This window comes from Aplidium turbinatum, chromosome 2 (assembly GCF_918807975.1).
Source record: "Aplidium turbinatum chromosome 2, kaAplTurb1.1, whole genome shotgun sequence".
NCBI classification, from domain to species: Eukaryota; Metazoa; Chordata; class Ascidiacea; order Aplousobranchia; family Polyclinidae; genus Aplidium; species Aplidium turbinatum.
Window position 1 is genome coordinate 7,655,576 of NC_137473.1, and position 17,657 is coordinate 7,673,232.

The 17,657-nt window shown below is 37.0% G+C and overlaps 1 protein-coding gene across 1 annotated transcript; it reads left to right on the top strand.

The window, feature by feature from the left end:
• Window positions 1–647: 647 nt before the first annotated feature.
• LOC145765203 (carboxypeptidase B-like) lies at window positions 648–15,199 on the top strand. The gene is made up of 11 exons (XM_082576986.1): window positions 648–706; window positions 1,373–1,448; window positions 1,890–1,960; window positions 3,498–3,660; window positions 4,797–4,997; window positions 7,366–7,476; window positions 8,340–8,543; window positions 9,649–9,735; window positions 10,736–10,820; window positions 11,418–11,530; window positions 15,109–15,199. Exons 1-11 carry the CDS (start codon window positions 648–650, stop codon window positions 15,169–15,171), a joined length of 1,233 nt encoding a protein of 410 aa, XP_082433112.1. The 3' UTR covers window positions 15,172–15,199.
• The last annotated feature ends 2,458 nt before the right edge of the window (window positions 15,200–17,657 follow it).

Consider the following 17,657-nt stretch of genomic DNA (forward strand, 5'->3'; position numbering starts at 1 on the left):
CCACAGGGTGTGCAAGGTGAAAATCTGCATTTATTCTGACGTATTACCTTACTCATCTTGTGATAGTTTAGCTTAGTTTACCCCAGAAGAACATACCATGTTATTGAACTAAATGCCTGGTGAACACTAAACAGTCTCATTTAGTTTTTTGCGTTACAATATACCGGTGTTTTATTTCATCATTATGTATTATTATTATTTTATCACCGATCAACGCTACCAAACATTGCTTGCGCTGCAAAATAATGTGGTTATACTATATATAAATTCCCCCTGATAAACTCAGTCGTGTCTGACTGACGAAACGTTAGAATAATTGTAAACTCTCATCTGAAACACCTTATGATCGTTTACCTTAGTTTACTCCAGAAAAGCGTCTCATGTAAGTGAGTTATTATTATTATTATTATTTCATGCATTGATAAAACAGATTACATTTAAAAGTGTCTCAATCTTGAAAGGGGAATGTAGTTGTTTTGCAAATATTTTGATGGTAATAGTGAACAGATGTTGCTATTCTCACGGCCAAATGAGCACTTAAAAGATTAAATTGACAACACTGAGTAAATAGATTTGTTGTCCAACATCAGTATAAGTAGACCAGCTCATCCCATTGCCCTTATGCTGATATGTAGAATAAAGCCACCATGAAGTTTTTAATTGTTTTAGCGTTTGTGGCATTGGCTGTTGCCAAACGATTTGATGGGTAAGTGTGTCATTGTTTTTACTACGCACTAAGAGTTCTGGTATATTACTATTTTTACATTGTTTTTTATGATGATAATTGTGTCAGGTTCAATGTTCTCAATTGATACTTTCGAATGTTATGCTTTGTACGACATAGATTTGGCTGTTCGTAAGACTTTCAGCGTTATATGCTGGATGTTGGGACTTCTTCCTCGCAATAATATGGTATAGGAACACTGGACAAAGCTTTAATAATATCCTTACTATTATGTCTTATACGAAAGAAGAATACTTTTGGATATTATTAAATCAAACAATGCTGTCATAAGGCGCGGTACAAAGCATAGTGAAGTATTGCGTCTTTTCCTCTTCAAGTGATCTTCAATTGAGAACTGATGGGATACATTACTGCATCAAGATGTATCTGATAACTCACTAGCAGATTATCTTTGCCAAATATAATTTTCCATAAAAATGTGGGCACTTATCAAGCAGTATATTTTTCAAACCTAGGTCTTTTAGCCTAATACATGAAATTTATCCCTAGAGGACATTTATCATAAAATTAAAAGTATAAAGACAAAGAAGTGAACTACTCAAGTTATGTTGTTTGATTTGCACTACTTTCTTCCAAGATTCTAAGTTGGCAGTATGGGTCTTGATTTAATTAAGATTTTACTTGTAGAGATCAAGTTCTTACACTTTATCCAAAGACACCAGATCATCTGAGCCTGATCAAGGAATTCGATTCATTCACTTTGGTAAGATAGCGAGTCGCCCAACTAGCTAATCATTATCTTGTACATTTATGCCTCATCTGCAGACGTTACATCAATGTAAAGGACTCATTTGTCAGCATGAAAAGTATATTAGTATCTATTATTATGTACATGTTGCCTGCATAGCCAAGTGGTGAAAGCCCTGACAGGTCATTCAAAAAGGCATAGATTAGACACGGCTTAAGAGCATGCAGCTATGTCTTTAGCAGGAAACTAGACATGTCTGAAGATGGACACGAAAATTGGCTCCCTTGCTTTCCCGTACACTTAATCTAAATCTTCAACCACCCAAAGCGTAAGCCTGGATACAAGAAAAAAATCATGTATTTTAATTGAAATAAAAAAAACTTTGAAATTGTAAATATTTCTGAAGTAAAATTTTTTTTATACACCAAAAACAACTAAAAAACAAAAACACTTCAGGCAGATTTCTGGAATCCTGATAATATGGACTCCGTCAGAATTGGAGGCAGCGTTGATATCCGGTTCAAAATGTAAGTATCTATAAACTTATAAATAATAATCATTCACAAACTCCAATCTAGCAAAAGATGACTTCTTTCTAGTAGAAACAAGATGAAAACCCATAGTTGGTTATACTTTTGAGAAGAAAGACCGAAGAGCAGGAAAGTATGTGAACCCAACCCAAAAATCGGGGGCACGACAAAGAGGCAGCAAAACTTGGTTGACAGCTACTCGTGGAGATAAGCTTGAGGTCTCGCTCAAAATGAAATAGATGGATAATTTTGTTGAAATCGCCTTCTCCGACAAGGCTACTTGTTAGATACGCTTCTGTAAAGAAGTATCACATATACAGTAATTAAATTTAAATCAAATATACTGTAGTTATTACTCTCTAAACTAAACCCGTGACAGCCTGTTTCACCCTAAAAGGAGGATCATCAGAAGGTCCTTATTCAAATAGAATAAGAAATAGAAAAACGTCCGCCCGATAGCTCAATTGGTTAGCGCGTCACTTCTGCAACAAAGAAACTTCAAGATCAAGCGGCGCTGGTTCGACTCTCGGGGTGTGCGCTTGAGCAACGCACATTAAGGACTGCTCTCCATTCAGCGGCATCTAATGGATGGAATAGTTCCCCCGGCAACAAGACTTCAACAATCGGAAACTTCACTCTGTCAATCTCGGTGACCGGGCCTGCGTCAGTGATTCAAAGCCTCTACAAGTATGCGAAACTGCCAGGATTAAGCTCTGCAAAAAGCTTTCCCAGTCCGAGGATAAAGATTCAATCAATCAGTCAATAACTCTATTTGAATAAGGATCTTCTGATGATCCTTCTTTTAGGGTGAAACAGGCTATGCATTTGCCCAGGAAGGCCTGGGTGCGGCTCAACCGCCTCCGTACTGGCGTCGGACTATTTCGCTTCAACATGCACAAATGGGGGATGGCTCCATCCGCGATCTGTGAGTGTGGCATGGAGGAACAAACCGCAGACCACACCATCTGTAACTGCGCCATCTACCATGCGCCAAATGGTGTGCGTGGACTGCGTGAACTGGATGACGAATCAATTCAATGGCTGCTCGACACCTGCCCAAACATTTAAACCGCGTCGCCGCCACTGCCCAAGGGTGGTAAAAGGCAGAGCCCCTCGACCCTTGAAGTGGCGAAGAACAAGGTTCAAACGAAGAAGAAGAAGAAGAAGAAGAAGGCTCTGTCAAGGGTTTAGAGTGTAATAACTATATTTGATTTAATTAGCTCTGCTTGGCTTTTTGCTTGGCATTGAGCACTTTTTGTAGTATTAATAGTATTCATTGTATAAACAAATTTAGATTACCAAAGAACAACAATTAAATTAGACCGATTACAGTGATGTAATCTCATGGTTACTCAAATAATGAACTTAAGATGTAACTAACATATTACCAAAGTATGTTGATTATTCGGCTACGTTCTCTTCGAAGTTAGTTTGTATTTGCAGAATTAATTTTATTCAGGAATTTTTTGCGCCCTTAATGTGTTTTATTTTAAAATTACATGACTTTTCTTAATTTTAAACATCATAATTTCAGGCAAAATATTCGCGTTATTAAAAAGAAACTGCAACAAGCTAAAATGGAATATGAAGTGAAAATCGAGAATCTTCAAAGCATCATTGATCGTCAATTCAACATGCCAAGGAAATCAAAAGCTCTCTTTGGCTACGATTATAATGTATATCATACCTACGATGAGGTTTGTACTATTATTACGTGATACAGTAATATCACGTACCGTAACATCATTATGATGAGGTTTGTATCATTATTGCGTAATACTCAATTCAATTCATTTTTTATTTTTTGCTGCTGGCGCAAACATGTAAAGAACGACAAAGTATAAGCACACGAGTATTACAATTATGTTTAACATTACGTATTGTGGCGTTACAAACATAATAAAAAATCTTCTAGCTTATTGAACATAACAAACCCAGAAGGAGATTTTTCTGCTGGTTTGAATTTCTATATAGAGTGAAACACTGACGAGTTAGTCTATCGTCCATGTGTGCTTCAGAAAACCTTTAGTGATATCAGCTATACGCTAAGCCACATTTTACAGTTTTTTATGGGTGTCTTCTTGAGATTAATGCTTAAACTAGAGCTCTAAGCTTACTAAATCAACATCCTAAACATGCAGATCAAGAATCTTTTGTCATTTCAAAAAAGGACCTCCAATTTCTTTGCCTTTCTTCGGATGCTCGGAATATGAATCAGTTCTAACAGATGATAGACAATTCAAATTTAGATGATAGAAAATTCTAGTGTTTGAATATACAATTAACACTCTAATCAAAAAATAAATAGCTTAAAATGTAGATACTAATGTTCTGCAAACATGTCAAAAACTAAACTGTCTTTATCTTCAGTGTTATTAAACGATTGAAGAAAAAGACAATTTATTCGTTATTCGTCATAGCACATGACTAGGGATCTGTGTTCCGAAAGCTAGTGCAATTCGTTATTACCACAGCCCACTCGCAGCATCAGGCTAAAACAGATCGCAAGTATCTACAATCTACATTGTGAAAAAAGACAGTTTAGTTTACGAGACGTTTCCAAAGCATGAGTTCAGTACCTACATTTTGAGCTCTTTATTTTTTTAGATTAACCAGGTGTTTCAACTATTTGCTCCTAAGACAATACTATATTCTTAAAATCGTTTCTCTCCAAACCTACTGTTTACGTACTAAACCAATTTTTTTTATTGACTGTGACATCCACAATAAATCTGAGTCAACCTAGACTACTGAGGAAAACTCGTCGGCAATTTTTGCTGCCGTAAACTAGCCTATATTTTGATGATGCTCATAGCTTACTTGTCTTGTGCAGATTAATGCTTGGACTAAGGATATAGTAAGTCAGTATCCTAATCTCGCACGTCAAGAAACTCTTATTACGTCAGAAGAAGGGCGTGAAATTCCTAAGTTGATCCTTGGGAGTTCTACTGATAAACCAATCTTTCTTATTGATTGTGGCATCCACGCTCGCGAATGGATTTCTCCCGCTTTCTGTCAATGCTTTGTCAATCGCGTAAGTTACTTCTAATAAGATTTACACTTCAGTAAGTGTGGTTTATATTCTAGGTTTGGAAAAACAGAGGATTTTTTTTGTTTGCTTTTGACCAACTAAGCCTAACTTTGTCCAAACCAAATGCACCATCAAGCCAAAGTTTGCTTTTTTTTCAATATAATATTTCGAAAGAAAAATAAATTCAAATAAAGCTTTATCCAAATAAACAAACCTAAAATTAAACCTTAAAAATAAAAATAAAAAAATAAAAATAATTTTTTATCCAAGTGAACTTTCATTTACGTTCGTCAAAAGCAACTTCTAGTTTTGACTGTTTGAATTCAATTATCCAATTTTTTATGTCAAGCGACATTCATTTTTTATACTTAACCTACTGTATAAGTTTGTAGGCCTACCATTCAATAAAGGTGTGGTTTGCTTACTCAATCGTATGAAATAGGCGCGTATTATTTCCTCACGCTTTTACTGGTGATGTTAGCTTTAATAACATAGGCTACACTGCAGGGCTTCCCGATTCGTTTATCACCCCACACCCCTTGGAATTGATGAAGCCAATCTCGCACCCCCCCCCCCCTGTTGTAAAGTGGTGTGGTTCTGAAAAAAAAAATCAAAATACGCTCGAAAACAACACAGAAAAGCAGCTCACTGGCCTTTACATGGCTAACGAATAGGAAAAAGGGCAGCCTTCAACAACGCAATCACACAAAGTGAATAAACGAATAAATAAATAAAGAAATAACACAAACTGAGAACATAAATGGCGTTAATCAAGATCTTTGACTCCTGCCTCTTCTTAGCAATGCCCAGATCATTTTCGGGCTCCAAGGCGTTGCTGTATTTATTCTTCATGTAAAGCAGAGATGAAAATCCCGATTCACACAGCCAAGTGGTAGCAAATGGAACCAAAACTTGCAATGCTTTCTTAGCGAGAGTTGGATACCCAGTTTGAACGCTGCACCAGAAAGTTTCGAGCCACTACAAGCCAATCGTAAAGGCAATAGAAACAATGCCCATTATCAACAACAAACAGCCTATACCGACGGATTCCTGACTTCGTTAGCACCTCCAAAAGCGTTAGTCAACTAGTAGAGAGAAAGAGAAGAGAGAGAAGAGAGAGAGAAACCTTTTATTTTGTCTGTTGCGACAATAGTACGATACAATTATACACAATACGAATAAAATAGTACCATAGCTATCTAAATACCACAACAGACAGGAAGCAGCGAAAGACTATACCAGTCATCGAGTCAGCTGCTTCCCAGTTCTTAATGTGACAAATGTCCAAATAAATAGTAGTGAAAAGCATTCCTTTATTGCAAGGGCCACCGGCGTGTAATGCCAATGGCCAATCAGCCCAACTTAGCTCACCCAAATCGACAGAAAAATCAATCCAGTTGCTAGTAAGGCCAATATCAGTTCTGTTTTTAGCCTGACTACGTGGCTGACACTTTCCTTTTCGTTAGTGAATCCACAGTCTACAACGAGAAGAACTTCGTTCTCGCTTAAAATGCGTTCATTCCCAATGTGTACGATAAGAAATTGCCAACAATGAGCAACAATTGTAAAGTATGAGCAAATTACTGACACAATATTATCGCATTATCCCGCCACCAATCACGTGACGTTCGGACCACAGCTTTTTTGTTCTCAGCAACTTGTTGGGTGGTATTTTCTGCATTGTGCATTGTGCTGTATAGGCCAACATAGAATGCTCTGAGAGATAATCACCACCGTCCACCTCCCTCGTTAAACAAAATCTATCTCTAGGCCTATATACGGTAGGCTATAGCTCTTCTTCTTCGGTGGATTCTCGCACCCCCAATCGGGAAGCCCTGGACTACAGAATATCGTTCTAGCACTGTTTTTCATTTGAACAAAAACTGTAAATATTTTATGATTTTGTAGTCTGCCGATGTACTCTGCTAATCTTCTAAGCCGAGTTTTGGTTTCTACATAAAAAATACCTAATAGGGCAGAATTAATCCACGCTACTAAAGAGAAAAACCATCGTCAGCCTCAATATTTATGTGTTGCTTTCAATTTTTGTGGCATTTAACCGAAAACACAACTTCACATAGCCTAACCCTACGTATTGTAAATGCTATAAAAATGATTGATTTAATTTAATGATATGATGAATTAACCAGATTTTGCTTATATAGTCCTATTGCTTTGCGTAGCCTACTATGTACCTTTTGACGGTTTTTGGTTATACACCTTTCATGTATCAGTTTGATACTCTTGGCAGTCTATTATCCGATTATTGTCGCCTTCTGTGGTCATTGTTTCGTAATTGGGATCAGTTCTAAATCTTTACTGTCTCCATATGCAAGCTTTCTTTTGTCAACTAACAATGCCTTTACAACAGATGCTTTCTCAATACGGAAATGATAAAGAAGTTACTGAAATGATGGACAAGTTAACTTGGGTAATTTTGCCTGTTCTTAATGTTGATGGATACGACTACACTTGGACTGATGTAAGTTTCACCAGTGTTTAAAGCGATTTTATTAGTAATAGTTGTTGCTCACAACCGTTGAAAGTCTCTATATTTTTAAGCTGCATGTAAGTTTAGGTTTAAAGAGTTTTTAAGTTAAAAATAACCACCCTCCCCCCTTGCCATTCTGGTTTGTACGCCTATGTGTTGAAGCGTCCTATAGGCCTACCAGTCGTCTCACAAGACATCACGTCACAAAACATGTCACATCATGCCTCATTGCTTCATTTAAAGAGATTACGTACAAACAATATTGCACAAGATGTGTAAAAGCGATTATTGCAGAAGGCTAATGCCAAACAGTCAACTAAATAATGCACATCAAGCATAACGTTGTTAAATCTTTATATTTCAAGCTCTACCATTGCATTAGAACTTTAATATATTCGAACTTCTTCAAACGAAGAATCTCACAAACTTTTAACTTCGAGAAAATTAATGTCGGTGGTTGTTAAAAATGTAGCTTACTAAAAAATGTTAAATGAAGGTAAAACTATAAAGTTATGTGGCACTTTGACAAAATTCATGAACATGCTCGACATGCCTGCGCCTGGCCCCTTATATTGGCTATGTTATTTCTTGCTATCTTCAAACTGGCGGTGGGATGGCGCAACGGCTCGCTTTTCAATAATGCAATTCTGGTTTGACAACCTGCTTTTACTAGTTGTTGAAAAACACCGCTCATCTCTAATATCCAGGGTATAATAAATTGGGTGGACACGGTTGCTGAAGAGAAGGCGGCCGTGAGAATGGAGCTGACCACTCCACTATCGTTAGTGCTGAAGGGTTAGAGTGGTAGAAGCTGCGTCTTCTCACTCACTTTACCTTTTATCTTCACGCTATAGGATCGACTGTGGCGCAAGACTCGAACTGACCATGGAAACCTCTGTATGGGTGTCGACCCTAACCGCAATTTTGAAGCTAACTGGAGCGGCCCTGGATCTTCCGGGAACTCATGCTCAGATACATACTATGGGCCAGTTGTTGAATCCGAACAACTAACGAAAGGTCTATCTAGCTTTATCAGAACTAACAATGGTAACATCAAGGTAAATACAGCAAGATGTAGTCTGCTAGTATTGATAGCCTACCATAATAACGGTTCTTAACGTCAAGATAAACATTAGTTACATTGGGAATCAGTATTGCACAGGATCAGGCTATGTTATTTGTGATGATTAAAAAATGTGCCTAAAAAAAGGTTTAACATAAAGTTACGTTACTTGTATGTTAGCTGGTTTGTCTAGAATAATAATAGAAAACAAATCCTAGAAAAATGTACTCGTAGCAACATTCTGTACTTGCCTGGAATTGAATAGCTTTCAATCTACTTTTAAAAAGTACGAGCGATAACTTTTGTTTGGAAATTGAATTTCATTTTGAATGTTTAGTTGATTTACAGCAACATGGCCATGCGTTTTTCCATGCTAGGCAGGTAGTCACTACCTGATCTAACCCCCTGAAGAAGTCAGTCGTGTCTGATTGACAAAATGTCGGAATAAAAGCAGATTATCACCGCCAATTCGTTTGACACCAACTGTTTCTAATTTTTTAAATATAGAGCCTATTTTGTTACATTTTGGGGAAAGATCTCTTGTGTAACCAAGTTAAAATGGCGGAAGGCTTTTTCTGCAAACTGTATCAAATCTTCTCAACAAGATTTTAGGTGTTTTTTTTCAATATTTTCTTTACTTTGCTAAATTTCCTAATTTTAAGATCAATTCAAAATCATATTTACTTAGCCTATCATCGTCCAAACTTCGATTGTTTTTGTTTCTACTATTTTCCGGTTCCTTGTCATACCATATCAAGCCAAATACATTTTTTGTTTTGATATTCAGAAAAAATTCAGATCAAAATGACCTGAACAGCAGATCTTCAAACTGTAATTTTACCAGGCCTGTGAAGTCGGGCAAAAAATATACGAGTCCGCCTCCGTATATTTTTTAGGTTACTCCAGATTACTGTAGCTAGTAAAAAAAACTTCTAAGGAGGAAAAGGTTATTCAACATGAATTACAATGGTATTAAAACGTTGCAACAGTATTAAAATATGTTTGTTTAGAGGATGAGATAAAATTCTTCGGGGGCGATTGCCCTCCATGCTCCTCCTTGGTTACTTCCTTGGGATGATACTAATAATATACCATTGCAGGCTTATCTCACATTTCACAGCTACAGCCAAGTATACATTTACCCATATTCTTATGACGTGAAAGATGTGCCCAACCTTCAAGAGACGGTAAGTTCTTTCATTGTTTATGTTTAAGAAACGTTTTCCGACTACTTATTGGTTCAAATTGTTGCACAGTGCGACTCAACAATTTTGGATTGATGATAACTTATACTAATTCTCAGAAATGTAAATAAAATACAAACGACCTGAATTAGCCTGACGCAGCATTAGCCTTAGAACAGGTCGTTTGTATCTACATTTGGAAAGTAAATAACGATTCGCTAAAAGCGAAACTCAATCTGTATATTGATGTTATTAAATAATTTGCGATCCGACCCACCATTTTTTCTAAACAACATGAATCAAAATGCATTTTACAGTGGTACTATTTTATTTAATTGCAATGACCTTTCAAAATTGTAAAACTTATTAAAAAGGGCCAAATTCAGCACCAAGTAATCGAGTTTGGGTAAGAATGCACGCTACTGCTCAAACATTTAGGCCAGTGGTTCTTAACCTTTTGCCTTGTCGGCACCACCTTGAAATTACCAACCAGTTCTCGCATCCCCGCCAGGATTGGCTGAAAAGTAATAGTTTCCTACAGTTCGAAATTGTTGTTGAAACCTGGTAAAAACAGCTTTGCTTCTTACGTCTGATTATAACAAACCTTGATAATTCAGCATCCTCGCGTGCACCCCAGGTTAAGAACCCCTGGTTTAGGCTATAAGTTATATTATTTTCTAGTTTAGGATCTGAACTGCAGCAAAACTGGCGCTCTTCACCTAATGTAATGAGAGACACTGACTCACTGAACTCCAGCACTGCAATTTTTATGGTGCATTTCAAACATGAGTTTGCAATAATTGTAAGCTGTCAAAAGTCTGTAAACTAGAGAAATATTCCATTTAAAATTCTCTCAAAATCGTTTGTCTTTTTGACAGGAAACTTACTATGTCAACCTAATTCTTGCCCCAACTTGTTAGGCTATAGCTATCTAACTACCCTGGGCAGTTTGTACCTGTAGTTTTTACCTAAAATCAATATCAGCGTAATGCTTTCCGATCAGGATGATCTTGCTGCAGCGTCTTCTGCCGCGTTGTACGCCGTGAACGGTAAAAAATACGAATATGGTTCTGGATGGGACATTTTCTGTGAGTATTCATTAATTGTAAGCTAGATAGTTTCAAAAGTATGTTTCATTTTATCACAAATTTTGAAATTAAAAATTTCAAAAATTTTGATCACTTTTAATTGTTTTTAAATCGCATATTAATTTCACTGATTTAAAAGTACTATTTGGATTTTCGGTTTCTTACTTGAAATTAGGTCTTGTTTATTGTTTTCAATTTGTGACTTGTTTGCTTTCGTATTTTTGTGGAACAGGCTTTTTTGAAGCCAGCAAAAAGTCACAAAACGTTATGCAGCATACGCATTTCGTGGCAGACCTACAGTATATCTGTGTACCTAGAGATCAGAATGCAGTTACTCTGCTACTTCAAGGAACGATTGTTTTATATGTGGAAGTGTCAACTCCGTCTGTTAGAGGCTTTCTTAGCTTAACAATCTTGAGCTGCCACAAAACTATCAGCACCAGTGTGGCATGAACTTTTTATTTGTTTACTAAAAGTAGGGCCTCTGGCCTTACTATAGTGTATGGTTATTTCTAATCCACAGAGTTGCCATCACGTAATTATAAATATATGTGAATTCAAGGTGTTGTAAAACTTAACAAAGATTATTTTATCTAGACTTGGCTGCTGGTGGATCAGATGATATGGGCCGAGATAATGGAATTGACATTGTTTACACAATCGAGTTGAGAGATACTGGAAGATATGGATTTGTTTTACCAGAAAATCAGGTAAAAATACTTCATAATTTATTTATTTATCCTTCTAAAATATTTTTGTACATGTAGGCAATACGTAGTCTACCTTTGTTAGTTCCAGTTGAAGTAGTATAAGTTATTTCACCCTCTCAAAATGAGTCGCTAGGCCAATGAATTTTGATGCTAAAGTGTAAACTTATGCTCCAAAAAGTATCGTTGTGCGGGATAATAATATTATGTTTTTATTTATTGTCGCTCAACAACTGCTCAGGTCTCATAGCGACAGGACTTATTTTTAGGTTTGTATTAGATTTAAAAAGTCACATTATGACCCGACCTATCCTTACTCAATCATGCAAGAAAGAGCACAATCGAAATTGTTTTTAAAGTTTTCGGCTTGACCAAACCTGGGGTTGATCTCAGACCTACAGGGGCGTTGACAGGGGGGTCTAGGTGGTACTTTTGGACCCGGGCCCGGATTATTTAAGGGGTCTGGGTTTAAAAGGTTCCCTGCGACTTCAAACATTATCAAGATCTTAATATAATCAGATCTAAAAGAATTGCCATCAGAGGTTAAAATAGCCACTTCAACCGTCAGATGGTAAAGTACCGGGCCCCCTTCTGGGTACCGGGCCTACTTGAGCTCTCTGGTGGTAAAATAGCCACTTCAGCCCCCAAACAATAAAATAAGAATTTAGTCTAGTGTAGTGATTTCCCTAACCACGAATATTTAGTGAAATAATCCGAAACACGAATTTCAAAACAAACATGTTAATATTTGTTTAAACTCAAAAACTGAAATGGCACAGGTAAGAAGATTGCTATCCCTATTTCTTCACTAAAAATTAGACCATGGTTTACAGCGGTAAACCATAATATCTTCGCGGGAAAGTTGTAACATAAAATTTCCGGATCCTTTCGTCTATATGCGATGACACCGAAAGAAAAATACTATTCTGAAAACGTCTTTAAATTTTGGCATTTACCCTGTATATAGAACGTTCAAGGTAGGCAGATATTTCCAGCTGAAGTCGCCTACGCCCTTTGCTCTATGTTCTAATGTCGTTTATAAATTCAGTTGTTTGCGTGATGCAAGCCTGACATACATCGGTATGTCAACAAGACATTTATCGACTAGAGCTGGGGAACACCTCAATTTGAATTCTGTACAGAAAAGCGCAATTAAAGATCACATTTTCTCATGTACAGAATGTCAAAACAACGTTTTTATCAAGCAATTTGAGATCATGTCCAGAGGCAGGTCTGAGTATCAAACTAAGATCTTGGAAGCCTTAGCTATACATAAAACGTCACAATACACTTTTGAACTGACAATTGTATGCTTGCGGCTCGTCTTTCTTGCTCTCTGTATTTTAAAATTAGTTTTTTCGCACCTTGCCTTTCTACCATATCATGTGATCTGTTTAACACCTTTTGATGCAGTTACCTTTGATTCTCGCGGAGCCTATTGTTGAGTTTGAGCTAGTCAGAAGTACGGTACTGTGCAGTTTTTGTCTTTCCTGTTTATCATATAGATTTAGTTAATCATTGTATTTTATTCAGATGTTATGTATAAGTTGTATGTATATTATTCCTGAAGAGGACATCTTGTGATGTCGAAAACGTTCGATATTTAATTGTTGCATAGTTTTGTGTTTTTTGTAAATATAATAATCTTTAATATGTTAAACTTGATAACGTTGCTCGGCTTCGTATGCCTATGGTTCAACAAGACAAACTCTCTACCGAAGCTAAATTGTATTTCAGCAAAAAATAGCCAACAGGCTGTCGAAAATGGTTGCAACACGGTACACCACTAAAACTTGTCACCACAATACAAATTACTTGGATAAAAGACGGAAATTTCGTCTAGTTGGTAAGCACAAGCAAAACAGACCAACCTTTCCAACAACGATTCTAAAATGACGAAACTAACTTGAGATATTTCAATGCACGTAACCAGCTTCTGTGACGTAACAGTGATAAACATTGTGAAGCAATTCCCAACAGGTGTTCAAAGAAATTGTGCAATGTTTTACAAATCTTACGAAGTATGTTGCAATCTCGGTTCATTTTTTAGCAATTTCCATGACGTAAGTTATGTGACGTTTCATTTGTAGAGAGATTGTCCGTAACAGACCAAAACCGCTTTTCAGATTACAGCAATCAGCAATGTTTGATCTAAGCCCAAAAACCTTTCTCAAATCAAATTGAAAACTTTCTGACTGTCTGCACTAACTTTGCTGTAAATTTTCTTCTGGTGAGCCTAGAATGACCAGTGAAACACCAATGGAATTGAGAAGTAATACTCTAGCGCCATGTGACAAAGAAAAGTTCAAAAAAGCCACCGTTAGATAGAAATAGTAAGTTTTGCGGTTACGGAAATTTTAAGATTGCGCAAGATTTGTTATACGACCACGACATCAATAAAAGTTTGTACATAACCTTTATATTCATAACATTGTCGATGAAGGGGGCCCGAAAATAAATTGGTACCAAGCCCGAGAAATCCTGTCAACGGCCCTGCAGACCTACCACTACCAGCACCAGGGCCGAAGGCGAGACCACTCGGCCAATGAACTGGTCCACACTGTTGTGTAGTTTTGTCACCAATATGTAGCCTATACGATAGAAAAACAAATGTAATTGAAAATCCGCTTTTTGTTCGGAAAAGTGGTTTTTGCTTGTGAAACTTCTTTTGGGCTAGCTCATTGTTTTTTCTACTGTAGGCTACTTGAATTTTCTTGAAGTTCATGTAACATCAGCCACTCATGGCAATGCCCTAAGCTGGAAACCAGTCCACTCCGATAGCTTAGTTGGTTAAGCGATCGACTTTGTAGGCTAGATACACAAATAAACCTCAAGATATAATAGGTGTGGTTCCACTCTCTGTGTGAGTGCTTAAGCATTGTATTTTACAGTCTTGACTGCTCTATTCAACGGCACCTATAATAGGTGGAACAGTTCAGACAACAACACTTCCACCTGGCGCGAATCTAAGAGTTTTCTTCGGGGGGGGGCCAGAAAATTTGAAAATCAATTAAAAAAAAAAGAAAAAGCTACGGTAAACAGATATGAACAATGATACTACGACATATACGATATGCTATAAAATAGACATTAAAAGAACCATTTTCATCAATTGTGATGCCGAGGGACTAATATCAGCTGTTAAGAAGCTTATCAAACCATTTGATGCGGAAACATACAATTTCTACAATTTTTCACAAAATTTCGGGGGAGGCCCGGGCCCCTTGCCCCCCCCCATAAATCCGAGCCTGACTTTCACAATCTCAAACTTTAACCTACTCTGCTAATTTCGGTAATCTGGTCTGCGTCAGTTCAAAGTTTCTACAAGTGGGTTATGCCAAATTGTCAGGAACAACCTATCAGAGGCTTTTTCAGTCCAAAGGTAAAGTTTTAAATCAACAGCAACCAACGGTTTGATTTTGCTACCGTTATTAGGCTACATTGATCACCTTTTTTGTTTATATTATATTGCCTAGCTAGCTTTTTTGTGTTTTTCCTAGCTTGTTATGTGTTGCTCGTATCAATGTAGGCTACTAGCCTAGCTACTAGTCAATGGTTTCAATGGTTTGTAATACTTTCAGATCCAACCTACATGTCAAGAGACATACGCTGCTGTTGATGTCATTGCAAAGCATGTGATGTAAAAATAAACATGAGCAAAAATGCAATCCATAACATATGTGTTTTTGTATAGCCTATAACAGGCATGGAGGAGCCATTTTAAAAGTAGGCTAGATGGGGCCCAGAGGCGCAGCAGTCAGTCAATCCAACTTCGAAGGTAGCCTATAGTATATAGCCCAGGATTAACCTAGATTATTTTTTTTCTTTTATTTGTTGTTTCTTTTAGCTCCTTTTACTGTGTCAGAGAAGTTCTGTTTTGTTTTATAAGTTTTTGCCTTGGCGAAGTTTAGCCGTCGATGAGCGGAGTTGCATATTTTGGCTGTGATTTCGATCCTGTTTACCAGCAACTGACTTTGAATCCAATTTAAAATTTCACAGGCTGTAAACGCCACTCATGTTATAGGCTATCGTAGGCTACTTCTAAACACAGAATTCAAAAACAAATAGGCCTACTATAATAAAAAATGAATGGACAATGGAATTGGGGCAGTTTAACAAGAACTTGGCCTAATGATATAGGCTAGACTGATCAGGACTTGATTAGCCTACTGTAAAAATCTGCAATAGAAAAATCTCAAATAGAAAAACTAATTGGCTTTTCATTGCCTCTAACTGTGTGAGAGGAAGGAACTTAATGAGGCTGATGAAACACAAAATTAGCTATTTCGCCACCACATCAGCAAGTTGATATACGAAAAAACGCTGACTGTTTTTCCGGTATTCTTATATAGGCTAATAAACTCTTTTGCCATTAGTGCTCACTTGCTCGGTAGGTTCTGCACAGCCTTCTTCAAAATCACACCATGTCATTGCAAGGTTTATAGTAGGCCTACCATAAGCTCTGGTAGCCTACGCTTAGGCTTATATTTTTTGTTACCGTACCGTAATTTGTGACTGCTTTAATTGTTCAGTAGGCTATGATAGGCTAATAGTCTAACTCTATAATAACTCAGCCCTTGCCAATTACAGAGAATAATAAAAAAATTGACTGCGATTGCATCCATTATATTACGTAGCCTATACTTTTATACAAAAAAAACGAACATATCTGCTCATTAGCCTATGTGGATCCTGTTTTTCAAAGACTACTAAAAGTCCTGCTCAGATCTAGATACTCCTCAGTTTGTGTTCATCTCTAAATTTAGCAAACTAACATCTTTCTAGTGAACTAAAATTTTTAAAAAGGCAACATCACAGATTTTAGGCACTTCTTTCTGAGTCTCTGAACACAGACAGTTTCAGCGCAGCGGAGTTGGCCACAGAAATACGACGTAATAGGCTACTTACTGCACGCAAAATTTATTTTCTCAATGCTGAATCATAGAGAAATAAAACAAAGTAACTTCAGCGGGTTTAACATGATGTAGCCTATTACATACCCAAATATAACATAAATAAAAATAAACTCTAACGTTTTCGACACGTAGGGGAAGGTCGTTTCAGTTGAGCCACTTTTTGCATTTTTGCAATTTCTTTTATAAGAGTTGGTTTTATTTCTTCATTCACAGTGGTCTACCTTCTGCGTATATTAAACAATATTTGTAGAAAGTACAAGCCTTATCGAACGACGACAACCGGGTCCACAGGTGTTTAAAAACTAGTAGTCAAATGGCTCAACTAACACCACGGCAAGGGTTAGTTGAGCCATCATTTATTATTTTTGAAAACACAAATTTAACCACATTTCTTTTCCAATCCTTAGTTTTTATTTAAAGTAATAATATCAATGTATGAAAACAGGTTAACAATTGTTCCAAGAGTTGCTCATAACTCAATGTGCAGATAAAATATTGAAGGTATTGCTACGGCATCCAAATAACACCATTTCATTATAGCTTGACCACGTTTATGACCTTTTGTTGAGTTTTATGTAGTTCAAAGAGATTTATTGGACCGTAAACAAACTTATCCAACGGCTGCAATCTATATAAGGTGTGTGGAGGTATCGTAAGCATTATAACGCCCTTAATACACTGGCTCAACTAACACCGAAGGCAGTGGCTCAACTAACACCTTAACTATACCGCCATGAAAATGTTAAAACTACAGCAAAACTTCATGGCACACCATGCCGCTTTTTATTCAGAACGTAGCTTGTTTGGTAAGCTACCAAACAAATTAAATGAAACTGTCTCAGTAACCAAGTAAAAAAAATATTATTGGACATACCTGTATTTTCAAAATCTACTTTCGAAGGTCAAAACTCAACTTTTTAACTTCAGCACCACATATAATATCAATCGTCAACTCAAACCAGACGGGAGACCACGCGATGAGAAACTTTAAGATCACGTGATGATAAAATGTGGTTACCTGTCCACATTAAGAATTGAAAGGGGTGGATCAACTAACCCAGTGGCTCAACTAACCCGAGCTTCCCCTAGCCTACGTGTGTCCTCATCAGGAATTACATATCTGCAATATAGCCTACATAAAATGAAAATTGTAAGGTAAATTTGACTTTGCACTGTCTGTAACTGTAGGCCTATACTAACGACACTCCAGACTG

Coding starts and splice junctions, on each gene's coding strand:
- LOC145765203 (XM_082576986.1), top strand. CDS start 648: ATGAAGTTTTTAATTGTTTTAGCGTTTGTGGCATTGGCTGTTGCCAAA. Junction 707..1,372: donor GTTGCCAAACGATTTGATGG/GTAAGTGTGTCA, acceptor TTTTACTTGTAG/AGATCAAGTTCTTACACTTT. Junction 1,961..3,497: donor GTTGATATCCGGTTCAAAAT/GTAAGTATCTAT, acceptor TCATAATTTCAG/GCAAAATATTCGCGTTATTA.